This window comes from Phlebotomus papatasi, chromosome 3 (genome assembly GCF_024763615.1).
Source record: "Phlebotomus papatasi isolate M1 chromosome 3, Ppap_2.1, whole genome shotgun sequence".
Taxonomy (NCBI): Eukaryota; Metazoa; Arthropoda; class Insecta; order Diptera; family Psychodidae; genus Phlebotomus; species Phlebotomus papatasi.
Window position 1 is genome coordinate 39,520,243 of NC_077224.1, and position 27,396 is coordinate 39,547,638.

The following is a 27,396-nucleotide window of genomic DNA, read 5'->3' on the forward strand; positions in this document are numbered from 1 at the left end:
GGGTAGATGCTCCTAATATCAAAACGCTCTAAATATCGATCAAGCAATGCTTGTTATATCGAATTCTCTTCCAATTGCTGAATAAAAAAATTATTTTTTCAACATGAACTTTAATTATTATAAGATTGTTTAATTATTTTATGTTTCACGATGTCAAATAAAAAATTTCACAATTTTTACAGTGATATTTGCACAAGAAAAGTGATTATTAAAAATGTGTGCACAAAATTACAATAGTAGCCATTCCAAAAATTTATTTTGTTGCCATTTGTCTTAAGCAAATGCAGTCAGTTTTGTCAGTGAATTGACCAGTTTGTGCACTTCTTATCGATACAATTGGTATAGATATTGGAAGCCAATTAAGGATGGAAGCTTACATGTGAAGATTTCATAGGTAAGTACTGTTAGTTGAGCGTAATAAGAGATTTTCTGTAATCGATAATCTCAAATTCTGATGTGTGGAATATCGATCACTTTTTTCTTCAGCAAAAATATGGCAAAAACACCAAAAAAAGCCTTCAATACCGGGATAATGAAATGGCAAAAGTCCTTGAGGATGCCAGGAATGGACTTAGTAAATATAAAATACATATTCACATTCCCTGATGGTACGTGTAAAACCCATTTTTCCTTGATCGATACAACAAGCATCAACTGATCGATAATACCATCAGCTGATCGATATTACATGCAAATGCACTTCAAAAAGTTTTTCGTGTTTTAAACCACTTCAAAATAAATATATCAAGAATGTGAGTGGTCGATCTTGTGGAGGACATCTGCAAGATTGACTATAACAAGTTTTCATTTTAAAAATACGAAAGTATATATGGTTTTCTTGTCTGTTAAAGTTGATCATTTCCTTAACTGATCGATAATACCCACTCTTACCCTACCACTGTTGACTTCATTTGAAAAACTGATCATAAACCTTTAGAAAAATTTTCAAAACGTTCAAAACAAACAAAGAAAAACACCATCGACACAATTTCTCGTTCTCAATTTGAAGACAGAAAAATGTTTCTTTTTATTTAGCCAAAGCTCATCAAAAAATGTTCATTTTTTATCATTTTCGTGTATGCACATTAAATCAAACAAAAAATATATTGCGTTCACTTTCTTTTTTTTTATAGTTAACTCCTTATGTAAAAATACATTTACGAAATTGATTAAATTATGCATCTTGCAGAGTTCCATTTCTTTTGTTTTTTTTTTATTAAAATAATTTATAAATTGTAATAATTTACTAAGTTCCTAAGGATGAAGCACTGAGTTTTTTTTTATTATTTACCTTTATCTTTATATTTTTTTATAATTTCGGATTATTATATAGATTAGCTCGACTTTTGTGATGGGCAAGCACGGCAAAAAACAGTTACCAAGTGAGGAAATGTTCTTCCTTTCTCATTAAGTGACTCTTTATAATTTATAAACATTAGTTATTTAATTATGTTGTAAAGTATCTTTCATTGCAATTAAGCATTGATTTTTTGCCCTTTTGCTTTATATTTTTTTGTTTTTGAAAAAAAAAGAGAAAAAACAAGAGGTTTTAACGAATGATAAGCATTTCAGTTTCAGTGAATGAATTTATGACTGATGAAGATTTTGCATTAAAAATGTCTTGAACAGCTGATTCACAATCATTAAGTTTTATATTACCTCTATTTTTCATTTTCTCACAATTGCAAGAAGAAATGTGTGACCGAATGTTTTACAAATAGAGTTAATTTTATCAGATTATTATGTTACATTATCATGGGAAACATTAATTATTCACTGGGAATTTATTTATAATCATCTATTAATCGTAATGTACTCGGTAGCAATTTTTTATGCTCATTTAACTCTGTTTTTCTTTTCTTTTAAATTTTCATTTAACCATTTTGCATTTTTATCGTAAATAGCATAAATATTGCATCTCACAACGCAAAAGGGTTTTTTTTTATCAGCAAAAGTAGAGTTATTTCAAATTTCTGAGATAAAGAAGTTTTCACTTTTCTTTAATAAGGAAAAGAACTTACCAATTAATTTTCTTTTTCTTGAGTTCTTCCTTACGTCTCTCGTTCGTTTCGCATTTTACACTATATCATCATTATTTAATTTTTTTAAACTATTCTTCACAGGGATAGTGCCAAAGAGAGAAGCTTCTTTTGATTTTTCATTAGCAGCACATCTAAACGGGATATATCTTTCTTTTAAAAGCATTTTTTTTGGTGTGCAACTCTTCACAAAGAATGCTAAATCAATTACATTTTTTTCCTCTTTTCAAAACAGAAAATGCTAGTATGGAAATACAGGCAGTGTTGAAAAAAACTGCTGCACATTTTTGTCTCAATAATTCTTTCATTTGTCCACTAGAAAAAAAAATACTACTATATTTAACTGGATGTCTCCTCTCTCTCTAATAGGAAAATTGTCAATTATTTCACCTGAAAGATTAAAGAGCAACAATTTAGCCTTTGACACAAGATTCTAGATCAAAAACTTCCATACTTTCGAGAATGTTCACTAATTTTCCACCAAGAAGAACCTCTGATAAATTTACTGAGGAACTGCATTTCCACCGGCTGGAATAATTCCGCCACCACCACGAATTCCACTCACAATATGTCCCTGACCAGCACGAATTGGCTTGGCTGAAAGAAAAATATTCAATTTCATATCACATTACAAAAAATGTCATTATTTATTTTAAAAAAGTGGTGACAAAGCAGCCCAGAATTTGCAAAGTGCTCGAATTCTTGACTTAGATGCTGTTCCTTCAAATTACTTTCACATCATTTACCGTTTACCGGTTCGCAATTGATTTAGTAAATCACTCGAAAGATTCCACAAAATAATTTTAAGAGTAATAAAATTGATTTTAGTACAAAAAATATTTATCGGATCATAACCGGTGCATTACCGCTTCAAAACCGATTGGAACTGGTTCAGTTTTATCGGAAATTCCAAGATCTTTCCAACGAGCTCAAATATAACCCCATTCGCCTAGCTAATGCGCTCTCTACACGGTAAAAACTTTTGGACACTGACCAAAATATTGGAACAAGTTTTCCTTGGAACAAATTTTTTTGGAATCAATTTGTACCTAGAGAAGATAATTGTTTGTTCCAAAAAGTTTTTTTTACAGTTTTGTTGCGGAATATAGTTACAATTTTGTTACAGTTTTCTTTTGGAACCGTTTTGATACAGTGGAATTTCTACAAATTTGAGTTGATTTCGTTTTATACAAATTTGTTCCCGAAATTTGGAACAGAATTTGTTGCACTCGGCTGTTTTGTTCCCACTGTCAGGAACAAATTGGTACATATTTTTTATAACAATATTATTCCTACATCTGTAACATATTTGTTCCAAAAATTTTCGATGTCCGTGGACGAGGTAATTTTTGGAACCAAATTGTTACTCATATGGGGAATCTTTTTGTTCCCATTGTCGGGAACAAATCTGTGTAACCGATTTCGTCTTACAGTTAAGGCCTATACTTCAGTCGAGATAGATTTCGGTGGCGAAAGTTCATAAGGAACATCAAATCAAAATCAACTTGAGTGTTTTATACAGACGCATGCATGACGAAATCATACGCAAGTGTTGGCAGCAGGAGGGGAAGGGAATCTCGAATTAAAAAAGTTAAACCATGTAGCACGAAAATTGCCACAGATTTGGCGTCCTCTTCACTTCGGTGACGGGTGACTGAGTGTGAGAGGAGGGATACGCTTTTATACTAGACGAGCTATTTATTGGAACAAATTCGTTACTAATATTGGGTATCTTTTTGTTCCTCCTAGAAGGTACAAATTTGTTCCAAAAATTTTCGGTGTCCGTGGACGAGCTATATTTTGGAACAAATTCCTTACTATTGTTCCTCCTAGAAGGTACAAATTTGTTCCAAAAATTATGGTGTCCGTGGACGACCTACAATTTGGAACAAAATCGTTACTAATATTGGGTATCTTTTTGAGTCTCATAAAATGAATAAGATTATGCCAAAAATTATGGTGTCCGTGGACGAGCTAATTTTTGGAACAAATACGTGCCGAAATTTTTTACCGTGTACACAGTAAAAACTTTTGAACACTGACCAAAATATTGGGACAAATTATCTTTGGAACATTTTTTTTAGAACAAATATGTACCTGGAGATGATATTTTTTTGTTCCAATATTTTTTCTTTACGGTTTTGTTACGGAATGCAGTGACAATTGTGTTAAAGTTTTCTTTTAGAACCGTTTTGATACGGCGGAATATCTCCAAATTTGAGTTGATTTCGTGTTATATCAATTTGTTCCTAAAAGTTGGAACCGCATACAGATATTAGGTGAGATTCTTAACAATCTCACCTACTATAATCCTAACAAAATTTCATGTCGTCCGATCGACCTCAAACTTGGCCAAAATGTGTTTCAGCACTTCCTGATCACGAATATATATGTGGCTATTTTACGTTCCCGGCCGGCCGGCCGGCCGGCCGGCCGCTCTTTGGAGCTTAATAGCTCCTAAACTAAAAAAGATATCGACTTGCGGTTTTCGGCAAAGGTTATATATCGGGTGAAAATTGCAACTTGGTGCATTGACCCCCCACCCCCCACCCCTCCTTCCGCCATTTTGAAGACCCCCCTTTTTTTGTTTTCTCAATAGCTCCGCCCCTATGGCATCGAGCGGGCTCAAATTTTAGTATGTTATAGCTGGGCCTTAGAGCTTTCCATAAATACCAAACTTAAGGTCCCCCGACCCCCCTGACCCGAGCTATAAGGGACCAAAAAAATTTTCTTAAAATGGCCATAACTCCGGTTCCAATTGTCAGAATTTAAAAAGTGAGGGCTTTTTGGAAAGCTCTCGTGAAATGCCACTTCTCCTTCTAACATCGCAAGTTCATAAAACCACCGCTAGGGGCGCTATTATTAAAAAGAAAATTTTTAAATCTTATAAGTTAAATAACTCAAAAATTCCATTGTGCATCGGGCTGAAATTTTAGTATGTTGTAGCCGTTGATTATACCCATCAAACAAAAAAAACCTTAAGTCGATCCATAACCCCTGACCCGAGCTATAAGGGGTCAAAGTTCGAACATTGACCGGCCTCTATCTCCAGTTCTAACTAACATAGCGACCTAAATTTTACCTTTTTGGTTTCGTCTCGATGAGCACTTTCAGATGGAAGTTCAAAAAGTCACCACAGGTGGCGCTGTGATAGCGTCAAAATTCATCGAAATTCAAAGTCACTTTTCTCAAAAACGGCATTGTGCAAGTTAATGAAATTTTAATATGTTGTAGTCCAGTCTAGGACGTTTCCAAAATGGTGCGTATGCGCGCTGTGGTTTCAATAGAACCGGAGATATGAGGGGTCAAAGTTCACAAAATTCAAAAAATCATATCTCCGGTTCTATGTGACCGATTTTGATGAATGAGGGCTTAAACGAAAGATCTCACCAAATGCTACAACTTTCTAGAACATTTGAACTTTGTGGGACCAACACCAGGGGCGCCACAGTCGAAAAACCAATTTCAATATCACATAACCTCAATTATCTCGACTGTCGCTGAACCGATTTTAATGATTACTTCAACATAATTGTAGAGCACATTTGTCTCTACATTTCGTCCATACATCATTTTCCGATCAGACTACGCTATCACTCCGATTTTGCCGTTTAAGTGTGAAAAAAATGATTTTTCCCATAATAACGCTTTGAAATCACTCAGATGCCAATTTGACTGCCTCTACTCCACCAAGACACTTAAAATAGGGTTTTAAATGGAAAGTCCCACAAAATACAACAATTCTTTGAAATAGTTGAAGCTCAACAAATGACTACTTGGGGCACTCTGGATGAAAAAACAAGTTAAGAAACAAAAAACCTCGATTATCTTGGCTTCTGAGTAATCGATGAGATCATGTTCTATAGGAAAATTATAGAGTACATTCTGGTCTACATTTCACCCATATATCACTTTTGTGCCAGTTTATCCAAATCCTTGATATTTTGGTTTAAATACAAAATTTGTATAATTCCACGAATTTGATTCAAGATAACTGAATGGCGACTCACAATTTCAGCTCTAAATCGAATTTGCATGCACTCCGAGTTAGTTCACGTTAAGAATCTCACCTACATAAGCCGGTTAGGATTATCTGTCCCTTTTGTTCCCATTGTCGGAACAAATTTGCGTAATTTAAAAGATTTCGTCCGTTTCGTCTAACAGTTAAGGCCTATACTTCAGTCGAGATGGATTTCGGTGGCGAAAGTTTATAAGAAACACAAGAAACATCAAATTAAATTCAACTTAAGAGTGTTTTATACAGACGCGTACATTACAAAATGATATGTGAGTACTGGCAAGCAGGAGGGGAAGGGAATCTCAGGGGAATCCCGAATTAAAAAAAAGTGAAACCATAAACATTGTAGATCGAACAATGCCACAAATTTGGCGTCCTCCTCGCTTCGATGCGATGGTGGCTTTCGGAACAAATTTGTTACTAATATTTGGTGTCTTTTTGTTTCTCCTAGAAGGTACAAATTTGTTACGAAATTTTCTGTGTTCATGAACGAGCTAATTTTTGGAACAAAGGACATTGGGCAAAACGGTCCAACCTTTCGCCACGAATGAGACCTATACCATCGAATAGGTATTGGCAAAGGTAACAACTTTTGTTCCGGGACCAACCCCAAAAATATGTTGGAAAAGCACTAAAGCATAAAACATATATGTATAAGAATTGTAATGTTTTTTTTTTGCAAAACTCCTTTTATACAATAAAGGTTAATCGTATATTGGTCGTTTCTAAGAATAATTTGTGAAGAAGGACTCAAAGAAAATTTTCCTGGAACAAACCATATCTTTATCTCTTCATTTTCCCTGCAATTTTCCAGATCTTCCTTATAAATCTTTTATGATCCTTCAAACTCATAAAACAAGGATTGTATCTAGGAAAATGTCTCTTATGCAGTAATATTCTTCTTGAAAAAAGAATTAAAACCTCTAAAGATCGCAGGGTCCTAAAAAATACCGTTATTTAAATACTTTGAGTAATAAATTCAGAGAAAAAATGTATAAATTCATCCAAAAGCGAAAAAAAATCCCACGACGCGTTTTCGAGCAATCCTAAAAAAAAACCTGGTTTTGAAGGGGCAGGGGAGGAGTGGGGGAAAATGATGGACATGTTAACGATCCTTCGGTCGACTTATGAGAGGGTCCCCCTTAGGACCCAAGTCGCTGTCTCTAACCATTTGGACTCTAGAGGTGGCGACAGCTGGACAGACAGACGGACAAACAGCGCGACAGAGGGATTATTACTGCTCTTTCTGTGGAGTTTAAGCAGTACAGTAGACTCTCGCTCAATCGACTCTTTTTCAATCGCGCGAAAAATTTTGTTGACAATTTTCACGTTTAATTATGAAGCTAATTTGCTCAAATTCGCTGTAGTTCTTCCTATTTTATCGTGATTCTTTATAATTGAGCGCTTTTTGTGGAATTTACAAAGGCTTTGATGCCCAAATCTATCGATAAACCGGATGACATTTTGCCCCAAATGCCCAATTGAGAGAGAGTCTACTGTAAAATAGACAAAAGAATAAGGTCTTCCCGTAAGTGAGATTTCTGGATTTTAACTGTTATTTTACTTCTAAACTCAATAAAGCATTTTTTTTAAACTTTTTACCATGCTGGATCTTAAAAATTAAGAGGTATCAACTTCCAGTCTTCGGTGACCCCTCCCCTTAAAAATATGGTTCCTCCTATTCCACACATCCTTTCCATCCCCTCTTAAATAATGTTTTTTTTGTGTTTTTCTTGAAAACGCCTCTAGAGATTTCTTTTATTTTCGGCCATGGTCGAAAAAAATTCGACATTGATTGTTCGAATGTCAAAGTTAAACCACTTTGAAGGGCCTATTTCTCAATCGATTTGTTTAAATTTGGCTTTTTTTGGAAAGATTTCTTGAATTTTCTAACTCACTTGTACCGTACTCAATCGGCAATGAACCAGATAAAGACCCGTAAATGACTTATTTTGGGAAAAAAACTTTAATGGTTGTATATATTTTTCGATCTAGGAGCTAAACGATAAGAGATATCGACGTTTGGTCTTCAGTAACCCTCCACCCTTCTATAAGTCTATTGTCTAGGGGAATCTTTCCTCTTTTTCCCCTCATCCCCTCCAACACCTCCAAAAACATGTTCGATGATACAAATCAAACGCACTTAAAACAGTTTTGAGGGGACGATTAAAAATCCAGGAGTTTCCCGTTCATAAAGTTTTTATAATAATAAATTGCAAAAACAAATAATAAACTCAGTTTTTGTATCATTGAGGTGTTATTTCAATGAAAAATTAAAAGGGGAAATCTTTTTCCTGAACATTCCCGGCTGGAACAAAATCGGAGCTTTAACCAGGGCAGAGCATTCTCATACATTTTCCGTACAAAAATTAGGTATATTTTTTCTTAAGTGGTTTTTTTTTTGGTATAAAACCAAATACAATCATTTTAAAACTTTTACCAAATGAAAAAGTAAGGTAAAGTACCCTTACTCGACCGGGTTCCTCTATTCGACCGGTGGGTCAATTTTTGAATATTTGATGGTGAATTTCATCAATTTCTATGAATTTGTCACTTATTCGTATTATTTAAAGAATAATTGACCTATTAATGTTAGATCATACACAAAATATTATAGCAAATATAAATAAATTGAATAAATAAATCTATCGGTCGAATAGAGGAACCGGTCGGATAAAGGGTACTTTACCTTATCTAATGTTATGTTATTAGCACAAAATTTATAATGATTGCACGAGGATAACAGTTCCTAAAACCTATATGAAAAAGACGTAAAATTCGCATTTTTTTTTTTTGAATTTTTCTGACAAAGTTTCTATTTGTAATACCAGTAAAATTTTAAATTTAGTAAAAATATATTCTCTGTATAGGGTGAGTGAGAATTTCGGTATAGTTGCATGCAAGCGACAAAGTCTCAAGTTTGAAACGTAATATTTTTAATAAAAATTAAATATTTTTGTTACTCTTTTATAAGGAGTGTTGCTTGGAACCTTGCAGATAGTTTATCATCTTTATTTTCTCCAAAATCATTCTTAATACATTTTAAAATGAATAAAAATGTAGAAATAGCATTGGTGGCCTATTTCGGCCACCTTCATTCTCATAGTTCATTGTCCTTCAAGAATTCTTTCAATGTCTTTTTCAGGTCATCTTGCTCGTCGAAGCGACATTTTTTGTAATTTTTTTGCATTGTATAATCTCTAGACTATGTAAAAACTAAAAATTCATGGAAATTCGAGGAACAAAAAAGGTGGCCGGAATTGCAAGCTGGCCGAAATTTGGCTCACTTACCCTATGTGGCTACCATTTCGTGTTTTATTTATTTTTGTGGGATCTAAAGTTAAAAAATTATAAAGAATTTAAGAAAAATATACCATTTGTGAATTAAAATGATCTATCCATTAGGCTGTAACATATTTCCATGATACTAGTCCGATTTTTATTACATTTTTCATTTATGAATACAGTGCCCGCTTTGTAATCTTTGTATCGACTTTTTTTTGTACTGGTTCCTATCTCGACTATTTTCCCCAATCCACGCCGTGTTATAGAATCACAAAACAGTCGTGATAGGAACAGGAACCAATAAAAAGAAAGGTTGATTATGTAGAATCACCTGAGAGCAGAAAAGTGCTAAAAAGATGTTTATTTTTCATTGGAATACCACCATTAGTCAATTACTCTTAAAGGGGATCTCAGTGGCGCAATAGGCAAGAGCGTTCCCAAGAAGCAAAACAGCTGCCTTATAGAACCAAGTATTAGACAAGTCTTTTAGTACACTTTTAAAAGACTTAAAGTGAGAATTTTCGATTTAAATTTTTACAGAAGCTCTTAAGATCCTTAAGAGTGCGCCACTTCACTTATAAGTAATCTCAGTGATGGAACCAAGAGCGTTATAAGCAAATAAAAAGAGTTTTGGTTCTATAATGCCTTACTTAGGGAATTCTACAAGACTATTTTAAGAAAAAATTGTTTTTTGGGTTGAGTCTTGGGCGGACGAGATCTCTGAATCGACTCTCACAGTTGTGAGTTCGAATCCCGCCGGATGCAAAGATCTGAATTTAGACAATTTTCACACTTCGGGGGCATGAAAGAAGCATCCACGCCACGGGAAGGCGCTCCTGGGCGGTCTACAATGGACTTATCAGATTTTCTACTACGAAAATTGACATTGTAAAGATGATTGCCTTGTATATCTCGATACGATTAATAATAAAGGGGTAGTAAAAAATCGTAAAAGATGAAACTTATCCTTCTTGAACTGCCCCACCCTCCCCTATGATCCAAATAGAAAAATCATTTTAAACTTACCAATTTGTGCCTGAGGGCCACGTCGAGCGAGATTCTTCTGTCGAACGGCCTCCTTGATGCGATCCACTTCATATTGGTAGCGTTTGCGATCGCGCATTGCACCTTCCTTTGCCTCCTTTAGAGCAGTCTCTAGCGCCTTGACACGTTCCATCGTTGTCCTCAGGCGCTTCTCCAATTTCGGCAACTCACAGCGCAAATCAGCATTATCGCGCACCAATTGCTTGTGCACTTTGGTCAGTTGCTCCAAATTATTCTCCAGGAAGGAGATCTTCTGCTTCTGAGCCAGTGATCCTCCATCATCCTCATTGTCTTCCGAGGTGATTGATTTCTTGATACGTGCCTAAAAATTTACAATTAACAATTTTTCGGACAATTTGCTAATGAGTAATTCCTGAATGATTTTATTACCTGGAGATCTTGCACGAATAATTTACGCAAATTGTGAAGGGTCTGAAGTTCCTTCGAGACGGTATCTTCCAATCCTTTGAGATCTTTTCTTGCTTGTTCACGACGCTCATTTGTCAAGCTGTCGGAAAGGTGAGAAACAAGAGGGAAAACCCTTTGATAATAAATCCATTTGGCAAGAGATAATTTTATCGAAATAAAAAAAAAAAAACTAAATGCATAATTACAATTTTAGAGGGAGAATTTCTTGCTGTTTAGTCCATTTTTTTTTAATCACACACACAAAATACTTCTTTGTTTTTCCTACAACATCCTAAAGAGATGGCATGAGAAAGAAAATTCCCAAGAGACCACAGAAGGAAGTGAATAAAATATTCTTCGAGAACATGTGTTATGATCTTTTCATAATATATTTACATTTAATTTAACACCTTCTATACATGGTTGTTTTTTTTAATTTATTTATAATTGTTCACTTTCTTGTTCTACAATTAATAAAATACTTTTTTTTTATTGCATTTTCTTTAAGAACATGAAAGGGATGTTATTTACACCATCACAAAAGAAGCTTGGAAAATAACTTAAGCAGTTACATTTTTTCTTTCTTAAAATATCACATTTAAGAGTTAAATAGAGCGAAACCCATAAAATTGAAATTAATTGCAAACCTGACACTTAAAAATCATTATTTTTTTCATACACATTTTTTTCTTCTTCTTAAACAGTAAAAAGTGTGTGTAAGTACAATATTTCGTGTTGTTTTTCTTTGTAACTCTTCAATATCATTAAAATTTCTAATATTGTCCAAGAATAGTTATATTTTTCCAATATTTAAAAAAAAAGAAGAAATACATCAAATACGCAGAATCTCAATGTAATTTCAAAACCAAAGTATTTTTCTCTTTATTGAAAAATCGAAAAATCCGGTGAAATTAACCAAGATGAAAGAAACAAAATGAATTTCAACAAAAATACAAAAATCCATTCTACGCATTTTTGCCAGGTCAATAAATTACAAACAACAAAAAAAAAGAAGAAGTTCCAACTCATGAGTTTTGTGTTAAATCAAATGAGAAACTATAGTGTACGAAAGAAAGAAAAAATAAAACAAAATAAACCAATTATAAAATTGCTAAATGGAACCAAGATCAAACACATTACAAAATGATCGCGATTCCCTGGCAAAAAGTCATCCATTTTTTCTTCATTTCTTTTTTTTTTTACTTTGCTCTTTCGCAAAACACATGTTCTCGTTCTATAGTCTCTTTCTTTTGCAATATCTTTGCACTGTCTCATATTTATATATTTTCTCAGCAATATATAAACCAGACCATTTACAGAAATTAGATTCAATCACAAAAAAAAACTATTACATTAATGGAAAAAAACAGCAAGAAAATACTCTTTGTGAATTTTATCATGACAATTTATAATTCTTTTTTTCTCTATTCAATCTTACTTTGATTTTTAATTTTCTATTTTATTTTTTGTTTCAATTAATTTCACAGTATGAAATAGCGATCATTTAAACAGAGTGAAAAATAAAACAACTAGAGAGGAGAAAATTTAGTCAAGAGAAGCATGCAACTTAATGTTTAAACAAAAAATAAGATTACATCAGGCAAAATATGTCTGTTCAAATGATTATAAAAATAAATAATTACTAATAATTCATGGAAGGAACTTGAGTATATTTCATGAAAGGTGTTTCATTTTGGGATAATTAAAATTGTGCAACTTTGCGGGCTATAATTTAATCAAAAGGGAATATGATTGCTAGTTTAACCCTGTTCGATTGCAATTTGAAAGTATTAAAATTCAAATTCAGAGGAGAGTGGGGCAGTTCGCGTAGCTGATTTTTTTTCAGGACTCAGGTTGCTAAATGAATACACTGAGAAAAGAAGAGGGTGCGATTAACTTTTTTTCCTCATAATTTTAACACTTTTTAGGTGTAAAAATATATCAACATTTTTTAATGTTAATTTTACACCTTTTTAAGGGTAAAATTAACATGAAAAAGGGTAACTTTAACCCCTAATACACCTAAAAAGGGTAATATTTACACCGATTTTGAATCAATACTGCAGGGTAAAATTAACATTTCCGGAATGTTATTTTAACTTATTCGGATTTCTCTCAGTGTAGGAATCATAATGGTTCCGGTCAGTAATAACCTTTCGAAGAGACAAAGCCACTCCAAAGCCAAGCCAAACCTATTCGAAAATCCACCGGAAGTCTAAAGTACAAGTTTCTGATTGTTCTGCCATTTCGAAGTTCGATATTCTTAACACTTTCATCGTCAACAATGTCAACAACAGTGAAATATTTGCTTCAAAAAGTAAATTTTTATGCAATTTCAGGATGGCAGAACGTTTGAATTGCAATTTTATTAAGATAAATGTCCTTTTCATGAACTTGCTCACTTTTGTGTAACTCGTCGATTTAAACCAGGCCTGAGCTAAAAGAAAAGCCGAAGTGAATTTGGTGGTGCCTGGTTCACTGAGAGAAATACGAAAAAGTTAAAATAACATTCCGGAAATGTTTATTTTACCCTGTAGTATTGATTCAAAATCGGTGTAAATATTACCCTTTTTAGGTGTATTAGGGGTTAAAGGTACCCTTTTTTCATGTTAATTTTACCCTTAATAAGGTGCAAAATTAACATTAAAAAATGTTGATATATTTTGAACCTAAAAAGTGTTAAATTTATAAGAAAAAAATGTTAATCGCACCCTCTTTTTTTCTCAAAAGTTTGCAGTGCGATATTGTCAATACTAATTGTTTTTTTTTTGTTACTCTCTTTTTAGGAAGGTTGTTTAGAAACTTATCAAGCTGTTTATCGTCTTTGTTTTTACTAAAATTAGTCTTAATACGTTTAAAAATGAATTGATATGTAGAGGTGAATTTAACTTAAATTTTGGATTGGACACCTTGGTTGTAAATTTGGACACTTTGTTTGTAATTTTGGACAGTTAATCCACCTCAATAATTTTAATCATTTTTTCTCCATTTCAAGAATCTATTTTACCAAATCATTTTTTCTGTTTATGTAAGGGGACAGTAGAAAGTCACAAGAAGTCCGGAAACTTTCCATATCATTCATTAAAATGAGTTGATTTCGGTACACCAAGTACGCGCGGATTCGTACATTCTCTGGCCTTTCCGAGACCCTTTTAAGCCTTTTCCCACTACATCTCGTTCGTAGAGATGATACTCCTTTAATAACCTAGTCATCACGAAAGCTAAAACATCACGAAATTTAGTGAAAAGAAACACCTGCCCAAAATAAAAAGTATCACTTCACTGGTGAATATTTTCTTCTGTCATATTTCACGTAAGGAATTGCTCACAATGCAAAAGAATAACAAAAAATGTAGTTTCGACAAACAAGATGGCGTGAAAAAGAGATTTGAAGAATTCCCGATGGGCAAAGAACTATGAGAATGAAGGTGGCCGAAATAAGGCACCAAAGATATGTCTACATTTTTATTCATTTTAAATTTATTAAGAATGATTTTAGAGTAAATAAAGACGATAAACTGTCTACAAGGTTTCAAGCAACATTCCTTAAGAAGAAGGAATAAAAATATTCAATTTGTATTAATATTGCCTTTAAAACTTGAGACCTTGGTGCTTGCATGCGACTATGCCGAAATTTGGCACAGTTACCCTAAATATTACAAGAAAAATTCATAATTTTAATTAATTTATTTTTAGTGTCCAATTTTACCCTCAAAGTGTCCAAATTTAGAAACTATCCACACTTATGAGCTCTTTCCCTACCTGAGACATTTTTATCCAAACTTTGTGATTTTCCCTGAACTTTGAAAAATGTGTAAAGCCTAATTACTAAGTTCTTTTGGATCGGAAAAAATCGTTCTATTAAAGTAAGACTGAATGAAATTTGCTTCCTGAAAATAGTTAAGGGATCTTTTCTCTCAATTTAGCAAAGGAGAAGGTCTAGCAAAAATTCAAAGTTGCACGATTAAAAAGCTTACTATCAAAATGAGAGCTTTTTAATTCCTTTAAAACACCCTTCATTTTCAAAAAAAAAACAATATGTATATAATAAAGAGAGAAAAAGCTCAAAAATATATTAATTAAATAAAAAAAAGTTATAAATATATAAAATACTGAGATAAGGATTTTTTCATATCAAAAATATACAATCCCATTCACCAATTTTGCTTTAAGGATTCCATTTGATATCTCTCAAAAAATTTTGAATCACGATACATTTTGACTACAGTAATTTTAGCTCAATTGAATATCACAATAATTTAGTCAATTAGAATTTTGCCATTATTGCAAAGTAAATAAAAATATAAAAAAACGCATATTTTGGCATAAATAAAAAGATAAAAGGGATTATTTTAGACGACAATAATATACTGGGGACATCGATGAGTGAGAATGACCATTGTGAGGGAGATGAGAAGATGCAAATGCAGCGTGGGAATTGTAAATGGGAAATATTCAAGAATTGTCGATAGAATTCTTCTGGTAAAAGTATTCGCCCTATCAGAATACTCAATCAGACAATTCTTCTTTACACTTCCCTTCATCACCACGGTTTCTGCATCATCTTCATCACTGCTAGATTCTACCATTTCATCTTCGCAAATAATTTGTCGCGAATTTAGCAGATTCTTGTGATATTTCGTGAGAAATTTCTCATCACCAAATGAAATAGCCGTTCTATCGTGATTCAAATTCAACAAATTGTATCTTCGTTTTGGTGATGTTGTTGGTGAATGGACTTGATGATTATTGCATTTTACGGGATATTCTAATACTGCTTCTTTTCTTAAATTATTCTTTTGGGACTTTGGAATTTTCTTTGATACTGACATGAGCTCCTGGAGTTTGCTGGACTTATCTGCCTCCTCCTGCTTCAACTTCTCATAGTCCGATGACATTTGCTGGTGAGCAAGGGTTAATTTTTGGTTCAAACTGCAAAAGAAAATTTTCATTTATTTTTTTTCTTCATATTATCAAAATTGGGCAATTTTATTCGGTATACTTTATACTAAATCGAAATCAACTGACTAAATGTAAGACTTTACCATAATAATTGTATTTCAAGACCCATAGCATTGTGATGGGCAGGGCTTAAGATGCGGTAAATAAAAAAATAGACCACGCCTCTATTAGTATTTTTTTGTTTATAAAACGCCTCTATTAGTTAATTCAACTTCTGAGTGGGTACATGCAGAAAAAAGTTGTACTCCATGACGTCTCGACTGAAGAAATGTTTATAATAAATATGATATAGGGTAAGTGTCCCAAATTCCGGCCGGCTTGCAATTCCGGCCACTTTTTTTGTTCCTCGATTTTCGATGAATTTTAGTTTTTGCGTACTCCAGAGATCATACAATGCAAAAACATAACAAAAATGTCATTTCGACACACGAGATAATGTGAAAAAGACACTGCACTGGAAAAATCCCGGGAAGGCAAGGAACTTTAAGAATGAAGGTGGCCGAAATAGGCCACCAAAGCTGTGTCTACATTTTTATTTTTTTTTAAATGGAATAAGAATGATTTGAGTGAAAATGAAGGTGATAAACTGCGTATAAAGTCCCAAGCAACACTCGTTAAAAAGAAGATAATATAAAAATCAATTTGTATTAAAAATATTACTTTTCAAACTTGAGACGACTTTGACGCTTGCACAGTATGGCAATTTGGCACAATTACCCTATTCACAAAAAAAAGCAAAAAAAAATCTGATAATGACGGAAAGGGGCCAAAAGTGACAGAAAGAGCTAACTTTCCTGTTCGAACTCAAAGAGAACGGTAACTATTCACTTTTTCAACTTCTCTCCATCTTAGCGTTCCAAACTGTAAAAGGTATCAACTTTCGGTCTTTTATTACCGTCCCACAAGTCAACGTTCTCTAGCGAACTGACTTTATCTAAACCATTTTGGTTTATTTCGAAATTGAATTAAGCGATTTTCTTCATTTTCGAATATATCGCTGGAAAGTATCGATAATAGGTTCATTTTAAAAACACTGTAAATTACTAAAACTGTAATCAAATGCAACAAATATCTAAAAGTGGTTAGAGGACACCTTGGATGCACTTAAGCGAAAGAATTTTGATTCGAAACCATCTTTTCGAAATAATAAATCTCCCACTACACTGTTTATAATCAGTTGATTATATGAATATTTCAGACTTAAATCAGTTGTTTTTTATTACTGCTCGAACTCAAAGAGAGAGCAGTTTTATAATCGTCTTTTTCCCTGGAGCTTAAACGGTAAAAGGTATCAACTTCCGGTCTCCAGTGAACCCCAATAAAAAACAATATTTCCAGACGTTTTCTTCCCCCCCCCCACAATCCCACCATCCCCACAAAAATCATGTTTTTTGGTTTATTTCGAAAACGGCTCCTACGATTTCTTTTATTTCTGGATATGTTTTGTAGGTCATCCAAGTAGACATTTCCTCCAAACATATCTATGACCTAAAAATCGTCATCTTGAATAATTAAAAGTCAAAGTTTAACCAGTTAAGAGAGCCAATTTTTCCTATTTGACTAAATTTAAATTTTTAGGACAGGCCTTGACATTTCCAAACGAGCTGTATCGGTCACAATCGGTAAAGTACCCATAAATGACCTATGTTTTATAATTTTTTTCAGTCCGTATACTCGTAACTCAACTAGAATCCAAACAAGTATAATCATAACAGTTTTATGCTTAAGCTGTGCATGTTTTTAGCACCATTTTCTGTTTTGTGAATTGGCTGTGAGTGCTTCAAACACAATTTAAGTCGTTTTATGATTGAGCTGCGCGTGTTTTTAAACGCAATCTTGACCGTTTTATGATTGAGCTGCGCGTGTTTTTAAGCGCAATCTTGACCGTTTTATGATTGAGCTGTGCGTGTTTTTAAGCGCATTCTTAACATTTTTACTATTGAGCTGTGCGTGTTTTTAGGCGGAATCTTAACCGTTTTGTGATAGAGCTGTACGTGTTTTCAGCACATTGCTATAAAATGTCGCTGAAAAAATAATAATTTTCACTGTTCTTCTCCTTTTCTGCGTTGCAAAATCAGTGCTGGGATTTTACATCGTCTTTCCATAATAATATTAAAATACTCCCTCTGTCCCAAAATAGGATTTGGGATCTGTACAGAATAGGAGTGGGGAAGCATAAGGGGCCCAATTGGTGGCCTGGATGCATCGGAAATCCGAAATGGAGAACCCCTGGCAAAATCTTAACTACAATAAAATTTCTATAATTTGTTCAAAATTCGAAAAAAAATAGGTGCGGTTATGGTTTTGTCGCACATTGTATTCATAAATGGCTTACGGGTGTAGCCGGCGTAGCTTATTTTTTATGATTGAATTTCTGCCTTCAATTTTTACAGATATATTTAAAAAAACCCATAATAACATTAAATGATGTAAAAATTCAAACTGACGTGAAAAATATGCGTTATTCCATTGTAAAACTCTCAGGGGGCGTGGCTTATGTTTTTGTGTGTGGAGCTTAATAAATCTTGCCAATATTTCAAATTGTAAAAAATTTTCCTTAAATTTGCCACAGTCTATTATCTGTAATCAAGTATTGGGAATATAAATATATCAATTTAGAATTCTTACAATTCCTAAAGAGGGCGGGGTCTAAAATTATTTTACGCTAGAACACAATCAAAAATCCAACATTCTTATTTTGGGATTTAAAAATGAAATATTATGGTAAAGCCTTGGAGTCTCTATGGGATTTTTCATATGAAAAAAAAATTATAATAATTTAAAGTAAAATTAAATACGTACTCCTTAAGTTCATTGATAGCCTCTTGTTTCTCTGAGATCTCATCTCGCAACTCGGCCACTTGTGCTGTATGCCCATCGCGCAGCTGGTCCATTTGCTTATCAAAGGCCTCCCTCAGCTGTTCAGCCCTCTGCTTCTCCTCCGCACTCACAGCCGAAACCTGCTCGGCAGCCTTCAATTTTGCACATTCTTCACGTAGCGCATCAATATTCTCCTCCAGCGTTCTCTTCTTATTCTCGGCTTCACGCATTGACTCCTGCAGACTCTTCATCCTGGCCTCATGCTGCGATATCAGCAATCGACAGTCAGCCAGATCCTTCTCATACTCTGACACTTTCCGATTGGAGTCCATATTCTGACCCTCGAGATTCTGACAGCGCTGTGCCAAATTCTTCGCCTCACTCTTCATCTTACTGATGTACAGCCGAGCAACTGTGAATTCCTCCTCAACTTTCCCAGCTGCTGTATCTGGGTTGAGCTTGAGATCAGCCGAAGAGTCAGTACAGAGTGCTTGACCCACTTCCGACAGATCCCGCAGGAGATTGCTCAAGATCTCATTGTAGCGCTTCTTCTGATGTGCCGACATATCACGCAATTGCTGCAAATCCGTTGAGGTAGTATTCAAGAGTGCCTGCTTCTGCAGCAACTCCTCATTGATGGTATCAATCTCTTTATTCTTCGTCTCAATCTCCTGACTCTTCTGATCATAATTCACAGCCAGCTCCTCAAGTGCCTGCAACACCTCCTTCACCTCCTCCTTGGCACTCTCATTCTCCTGCTGGATGCGCGTCATTTCCGTCTGCAAATTCTCATAATCCCTCCTAACATTGCCAATCAACTCCTCCTGATCCATTATCTGCTCCTTCAACTTCTCCACATACTGCGAATGCTGATTGATCTCCTCATCCTTGTCATCGAGTTGCTGATAGAGACGTTCACGTTCACTCTCGAACCTCGCACGCTCCTCTGCACTAATTGATCCAACCATGGTCAAGCCACTAGGTGTTGCTGGGACAGGGGCTGGAGGTACATTTTCAGCCTCAATGACTTCAACATTCGGCGTACTGGCCTCCATGGGATCCTGCAGATTCACCTGTTCATCGGACGATACCGTTTCACCAGCACGCCATCTGGCAAGTTCAGCTTCCAACTTCTCCACTTTGCCCTTGAGGCGACCCACCTTCTCCTTCTCACGCTCATACCGCCTCTTCCATTCCTCAGCCGTGAGTTCCTCATTGACGCAAACGACATTCTTAACCGTCTTAGCACTGCAATACACAATGCAGAAAAAAATGTTTTAATTATAAACACGAATAAACTTGTACCAATTGGAGATTCTTTATTAATCAACTCTGAACAGATGATTCAGAAGGTCTGTTAAGGTCGCCTAAAATTATCTTTTGGAATAGGGAGAAGTGGAGCAACTTTGAAATAGGACTTTTCTATCCTATTACTGCTCGAACTCATAGAGATAGTATACTTTAAACAATCCTTTTTTCGAATATATTTGGAGTTTAAACGGTAAGAGATATCAACATCCGATCTTCGGTGACCCCCGCCCCCATAAACCAATACTATGTCGGGATGTTTCTCCCATTTTTCCTCCTACCCTGCTCCTTCCCATAAAAAAACATATTTTCTGATTTATTTCAAAAACGGTTCCTACGATTTCTCTTATTTTCAAATATTTTGCAAAGGGGAACATAGTGTTCATACTAGAGCGCGGATGGAATGGACCTTGCACCGAAACATGCTGGAGTGTCTTCTATCACCAGCCACTCAGAGTAGAGTCCCCATTGCCCATTACCGGGAATTCACGGACAGAGCTTCCTCGCAGCTTCACTCTTAAAGGCAGACTGACGAAGTGGATTAGAATACGCTTTCGGGATAATCCATCAGACTCTCACCATTACATCTCTTGGCGATTTAGTGTTTTCCAAAGTTAGCAGCCCATATAGTAACCCTCAGAGTCACCACCCCAACTGAACAGTGATTGGTGCACGGTAAAAACTTTCGGCCGCTGATCGAAATATTGGAAAAAATTTACTTTGGAACAAATATTTTTGAAACAAAATTGTATCTAAAGAGCCCGATCACAAGTAGATTTTGATTTTCCAATAGTGTCTTGGATAAAAGGTAAATGGAACTCTATTTGCACAAAAAGTCGTTGATGTTCGAAGAATTCAAATTCAATTTCGAATTTTCATACTAAATTTTCGAGCAAGGTGGGGAAAATTTACCAAATATTACACTAAAAGGCTGGCAAAAGAGTTACTCAGTGATTATGGAGTGATTAAATACTGGGGCAAGAACAGTAAACGTCGTTGTTCTGTTATTTTTCCTCACAAAAATGTAAGACCGACACATTTTGACACTTGAGCACTTCGAAATTCGAACAGGATGTAACTTCCGCCACCTTACGAAAGTATTAAGAAGTAAGAAAGTCCCTTTTGAGCCTGATCACAAGATTTTGATTCTCCAATAGTGTCTTGGATGAAAGGTAAATGGAACTCTATTTGCACAAAAAGTCGTTGAAGTTCGAAGAATTCAAATTCAATTTCAAATTTTCATACTAAATTTTCGAACAAGTTGGGGAAAATTTATCAAATATCACACTAAAAAGCTGGAAAAAAAGTTACTCAGTGATTATGGAGTGATTACATAATGGGACAAGAACAGTAATCGTTTTTGTTCAGTTTTTTTCCTCACAAGAATGTGAAGACCGTCACATTTTGACATTTGAGCACTTCGAAATTCGAACAAGATGTAACTTCCGCCACCTTACGAAAGTATTAAGAAGTAAGAAAGTCTCTTTTTTGGATCTTCAAATAGAATTTAGAATTTTTCAAGATCTACTTCTGCACGGAAAGTTTTTGGATCTTCAAATAGATTTTCGAATTTTTCAAGATCTACTTCTGTACGGAAAAAAGAAGACATTTTAATCCCAAATACATACAAATTTGTTTCAAATAGATAGAAATTTTTTCTAAAAATTTGGGTGTCCGTAGACGAGCTAATTTCGGAACAAATATCTGCCGAAATTTTTTACCGTGTACCGTTGGCTAGAAGGTCTTCGTCAGGACGGGCTTTTTCCTTCAACTCCTATAGGTGCAACAGTCCTATTACAATAGGGAAAAGTCGGGTACCTTTGAATTAAGGCAGATCCGAAACTTGGTTTTTCCTTATTTTTAAATGGAATTGAACTCCATCATGATGTAATTTAGATTCAAAATTGATTTATCAACTTAAATTATGTCATTATAAAGTCCAGTTTCATTTAAAAGTATGAGAAAAAAGATCAATCTCAAAGATGCCCCACTTATCCCTACATAAAAATGACCGAAAAAATTTTCGAAAGTCAAAGTTAAACCGTTTTAGAGGGTATATTTCTCAATCGATTCCATCAAATTTGTTTTTTATGGAAAAAATTTGAAATTTCCAATCCGGCTGCATCGATTTTAATCGGTAAGGAATCGGTAAACTCAAAATTGATTCATCTTTTTTCACGTTTTATTTTTATTTGTTCGAAAGTTTGTTACTGGGTTAGACGTCAAACGGTAAGAGATATCAACTTTTGATTTTCGGTGACCCCCCCCCCCCCATAAGTCAATATTATCTCGAGATGTTTTTTTTTATCCTACTATAACATAACACTAATATAATAATAATGCTGCAACGACATTCCATGAAGGAAGAAGGCCTTCCCACAAGGGGATTTCTAGACAAGCATATTATTATTTTTTCTTGTACGGGATGAGGTTGTCAGTCCCATGCCCGTGGAATCATGTGCAGTGAAGCTCACTGGATGCAATACGAACACCTTTAACGCCAGAAACATTCCTGGTGGCCTAAAGGAGATTTGAATCCGGGACACTTGCATCATAGAGCGAGTGCTCTACCACTTGACCCATTGAGTGCCCTTTCTCCTACTTAAGACTAATGTCATTTTTAATGGTTATCTGATTTGCGTATCGGCTCACTATTTACCACTTTTAATACAAGTATAATTAATAAGTCTTATTGCACAAATTTGTTTGTTACATTGCAAATTAATTAATGTAATGAACTGTGGAACTGCCAGTGATATGGGAAAGATTTTAAGCTTCGTATGACGACAGTATCGTATTTCTCGATTTTTCTTGTATTTCTTAATAATTTTACCTATAGCCCTCATCATGAAAGCAATCCATAAAAAAATGACCAAGGATTTGCTTTAAATAACAAACATTTATTTTGATTTCTTGATAATTTCTCAAAGCGACTCATGATTTTCTGTTCAAATTTCGATAGATCTCGATTGTCAACAGTTAAAATATTTACTTTTGGGTGGAGTAACCACTTATCGCCTCTTTTAAGAAAAACCGAAATCAATTTAATTATAATTTTTAAACCCTTGTTACAAAGTAACTTAAATTTGACACAAAGTCACTTAGATAATGTTGTCTATAGATATATAAAAGTAATAGTCCCTCAATTTAACGGTGGATTACTTAAAAAAAATATTTTTATTAAAAATTAAAAAATAACCACTTCTCGCCACCTACTTGAAAAGGCCCAAACTCAATTATTTTGTAAAATATTATTAAAAAATATATTCAGCGTTGCTTTTTCTTCCTGATATCCTTTTTTCTACTCGTATTATATGATTTTTCTTCGATTTAACTATAGGTGGCGTGAAGTGGATCACTGGCGAGAAGTGGTGACACCACCCTATTGGGAAGTTCACAATGTCCCTATGTCCTTTCGTAACACGCAACCATTTGCGAAGATCAACATTTCATTAATTACCACAAACAACCAGAAAACATTTTTTTTATAAAATTGAGTTCGTAATGTTCGAACATCAGTCTGAAGATTCGAACATATCAGCGACATATTTTTTTTAGCCGAGACAATTTTAATTTAAAAACCGGCTGTGAACTAGCCGATTGTGTTATTAAATTTAACTTAAATACAAAGAGCATTTTTCCCATGTTTTTCAATTTTTATATTTTTAATCAGTCAAAAACTCAATCCTTCAATTAAAAAAAAATCATTACAGTACGTCGTAAGGAACAAAATTTGTCTCTACTTTTTTTCGACAAATAAATTTTTCAGAGATTTTGTCGACGAAATGTGTTTTTAATAAAGAATTCCAACTGTAAAAAATGTATAAAAAGAAAATTAATATATACTTACCGCTTTCCAAATTCAAGTGTTGACTTGGTTTCGGACTCATTGAAACTTGCGGGAGAGCAACAGATGACAATGGTTGTCCTTGCATTGCCACCTAGTGATTCCTGCAGAATTCTAGTCAATTTGGAATCACGATACGGAATGTGCGTTTTATTGCCATCAGCTAGTGCTGATATAACATTACCAAGGGCCGATAGTGATTTATTGATATTCTTCGCTTCATCCAGCACCGTACCTTCAGCTCCAGTCTTTGACACCTTCTCCGAACCAGCCAAATCAACCAGATACAGCTTTCCCGACAATTTCTTCTGATTCTCCAAATTCTCCTGCTTGACATTTATTAGGAATACTGAATGGGATCTCGATGAGTGTTCATTCATATTTGTCACAGCAATATGCCGATTAGCCTTTCCCTCTTCAATCACCTCAAAGACATCTTCGGGACTTGAGACAAAGCGCTCAGTGGCACCTTTGACATAAGGCACACGATTTTTATCCTCATGCACACTCAAATTCACCTTGGATATATCCAATAAGTCCCGAATTTTGTCCATGTAAATCTCATAATAGGATACTTTTATGTGAAACTCCAAATTCACCTCCATCGTGTAAATGTGATTGAAGATGTCATTCACAATACGAGGAATGATACCTTGTTTTATTGAGTCACCTGAAGCACAGAATCATTTTTTTTTTACTAAATTTATCTTTCAAAATTGATTATTAGTGTATTTTTTTGTCTTTAAACTGATGAACAATGAAAGATTGACTGCAGATAAATCAATTTATGAGAGAAATTTTTCTTCTTTTTACTTTGGTCCAATAAGACTTTGATACTGATAATAAATTTGTTAACTAATGATGATATTTCAAATGACTTTTAGCTTCTTAAATGGTTTATGATCAGTAAAAAAAAACCTGTAGAATTGAATTTATTTTTTCACATTCTCCCAAGACCAAAGAAACTTCTAATCAGGATGTATTTGTAAGAAATTTTCCGCTCTACATTTTTTTCAGAATTATTTTTCACTATCCTAAAGAGACATGTTCTTCTTGAGTTATTTTCCTAAAGGGGATTTCCGATACATTTTCGGGATACATTTGCCTTTACTTGTAAAGTTGTAAAAGGAATCTTTTACAACTTTGTCACGAACTTAACTGCTCGAACTCCAAGAGAGAGAGAAGTTTCTACAATTCATTTTTTTTTCAAATTCTCACCATCCTGACCGGAAGTCAATATCTCTAACCGTTTAGGTTAGAGATATTGACTTCCGGTCTTCGATGACCCCCCCCTCCCACAAGTCAACATTCTCTAGCGAACTAACTTCCCCAAATTGCGCCCCACTTTTTTCATCCCGTCCCAAAACATGATTTTTTGACTTATCTCAAAATTGACCCTAGCGATTTCAATAATTTTCGAATATGTATTGTAGTTAGTCCATCTGAACACTTCGTCCTTAAACACCCTTCCCCGGTTAATTTTTTCAGTCTTTTGACCAATATAAAGTTCAAACGGTAAGAGATATCAACTTCCGGTTTTCGATGACCCCTCCTCAAATGACATTATCACGAAACTAGTCTCTTTATTTTTCCCCCTCCCCTTTCATGCGTTCCCCATCACTCAAAAATATGTAAGAAAAAAGAGGCTTTTCCAACTTTGCAAAAAATTGGCCCTGACGATTTCGTTCATTTTTGGAAATGTTTTGGAGGTAGTCCAGCTGAACAGTTCGTCCTTTGACACCTGTCACCGGAAAAATCGCCATATTGAATTACAGAGGTCAAAGTTCAACCACCCTGGAGGACCTAATTTTCAACGGATTTGATTAAATTTGGACTTTTTTGAAAGATCTAGTGATTCTGAATTGGACTGCATCGGTCATATTCGGTGATGGATCAGGAAAATAACAGTAATAGCTCTATTTTAAAAAAGTAGGTGAGATTATTAAGATTCTCACCTAATACTGTTTTTCGCACTTTTTCAGTCTTTTGCGCGATATAAAATTCAAACGGTAAGAGATATCGACTTACGGATTTCAATGACCTTCTTGAAATGACAGATTCTCGAAGCTAATCTCTTTATTTTCCCCCCTCCCTTTTTATGCATTCCATATCCCTCTAAAATAGGTAAAAATGAGGTTTTTCTAACTTTGCAAAAAATTGACCCTGGCGATTTTGTTCATTTTTGGAAATGTGTTAGAGGTAGTCTAGCTGAACATTTTGTTCTTTGACACCTTTCACCGGAAAAATCTCGGTCTTGAATTATTTAAAGTCAAAGGGCCTAATTTTCAACCAATTTGGTTAAATTAAATTAATTATGATATTAATTATTTTTTAAAATCCCCTCCTCTACTTGCACAATTTTCAGCTTCAAGATTGTATTGTCGTAATTCATAGACAAGTTAATCAAAATCAATCTGGTATAAGCATACAATTACATTTCCGAAAAAGTATATAAGGTAGAGCTCCTCATCGGGAGTTTTTTTTTGTTTTAAACAAAAAATAGGGTAAATTAAGCTAATTCAAAACCTGTTCCAAATGGAAGCTTTTCGCTACTCCAAATGGAAACATCATTCTTTTTCCCATGATAAATGCAGTATTAAATTTTTATTTATATATTTTCTATATTTCATTTTCATTATTTAATTAATTTTACTCCAAATAAAGCGAAAATCAATTCATATTTACAAATTTTAATTTATAAATTTCTCAGAAAAGTAAAAGTGTACCTTTTCACCATCAAATTTTTCATTTATCAACCATGTTTTCTAATGAAAAACACAATTAGGCTGATGGGAATTCGTCTCAGGTCGGAAAGGAGAAAACACCAAGAATAAGAATAAATCTTACATTCAAGCGCAATTCAAAAGGTTTTTGGAAGCCTTTCGTTGCGGTTTCACTTACACTGTTTGTCTCCAATTAGATACTTTCCCTTGTCTCCATTTGGATTAATATGTTTCCAATAGAAGCATTTTACACTTGTGTATTTTTCTTGTATTTAAGGAGTTTTCAAATTATATTAAAAGAATTTTCACTAAACAGTAACGTTCTAGAAGAGTCAAGGAGCAAATTTACGTAATTTTCTTGAGAAAAAATTAACTTAATGTGTTGAATCTTCTGTCAAAGTTAAAGCGTCTGGAAATGGTTTTGAATTAGGATATTTACCCTATTTCATGAAATTATTCGTCAATTTATGTAAATTCCCAATGGGGACTTACGGAATGCTCGTTAAATCGTATAACTCACTAAAAGGTTTGTAAAAGTTTTCCTCAAACATTGTTCGTAGCATGATCACTTGACGAACATTTTTGTTCTTTTACAAACTTTGTTCGTATAGAAAGAATACAAAGACCGTATACGAATACAAAGAATGCTCATCAAATGATCATGTTACAGTGAGAAAGAAAAAGAGGGTGCGATTAACTTTTTTTCCTCATAACTTTAACAATTTTCTGGTGTAAAAATATATCAACATTTTTTAATGTTAATTTTACACCTTTTTAAGGGTAAGATTAAGATGAAAAAGGTTAACTTTAACCCCCAATACACCTAAAAAGTGTAATATTTACACCGATTTCGAATCAATACTGCAGGGTAAAATTAATATTTCCGGAATGTTATTTTAACTTTTTCGGATATCTCTGAGTGTACGCACAAACGTTTGTGAA

The 27,396-nt window shown here is 34.2% G+C and overlaps 1 protein-coding gene across 1 annotated transcript in view; it reads right to left on the bottom strand.

Annotated features, from left to right (window-relative positions):
* Window positions 1–1,002: 1,002 nt before the first annotated feature.
* LOC129805585 (kinesin heavy chain) overlaps window positions 1,003–27,396 on the bottom strand; it is a 40,141-nt gene continuing 13,747 nt past the window's right edge. The window contains exons 3-9 of the mRNA XM_055853613.1: window positions 23,735–24,401; window positions 18,559–19,824; window positions 15,625–15,726; window positions 10,777–10,894; window positions 10,369–10,708; window positions 2,494–2,636; window positions 1,003–2,429 (exon numbers count right to left, since the gene is read on the bottom strand). Of these exons, the coding sequence (XP_055709588.1) occupies window positions 2,542–2,636; window positions 10,369–10,708; window positions 10,777–10,894; window positions 15,625–15,726; window positions 18,559–19,824; window positions 23,735–24,401 (2,588 nt within the window). The 3' untranslated portion in view covers window positions 1,003–2,429; window positions 2,494–2,541. The remainder of the gene's footprint in view (window positions 2,430–2,493; window positions 2,637–10,368; window positions 10,709–10,776; window positions 10,895–15,624; window positions 15,727–18,558; window positions 19,825–23,734; window positions 24,402–27,396) is intronic.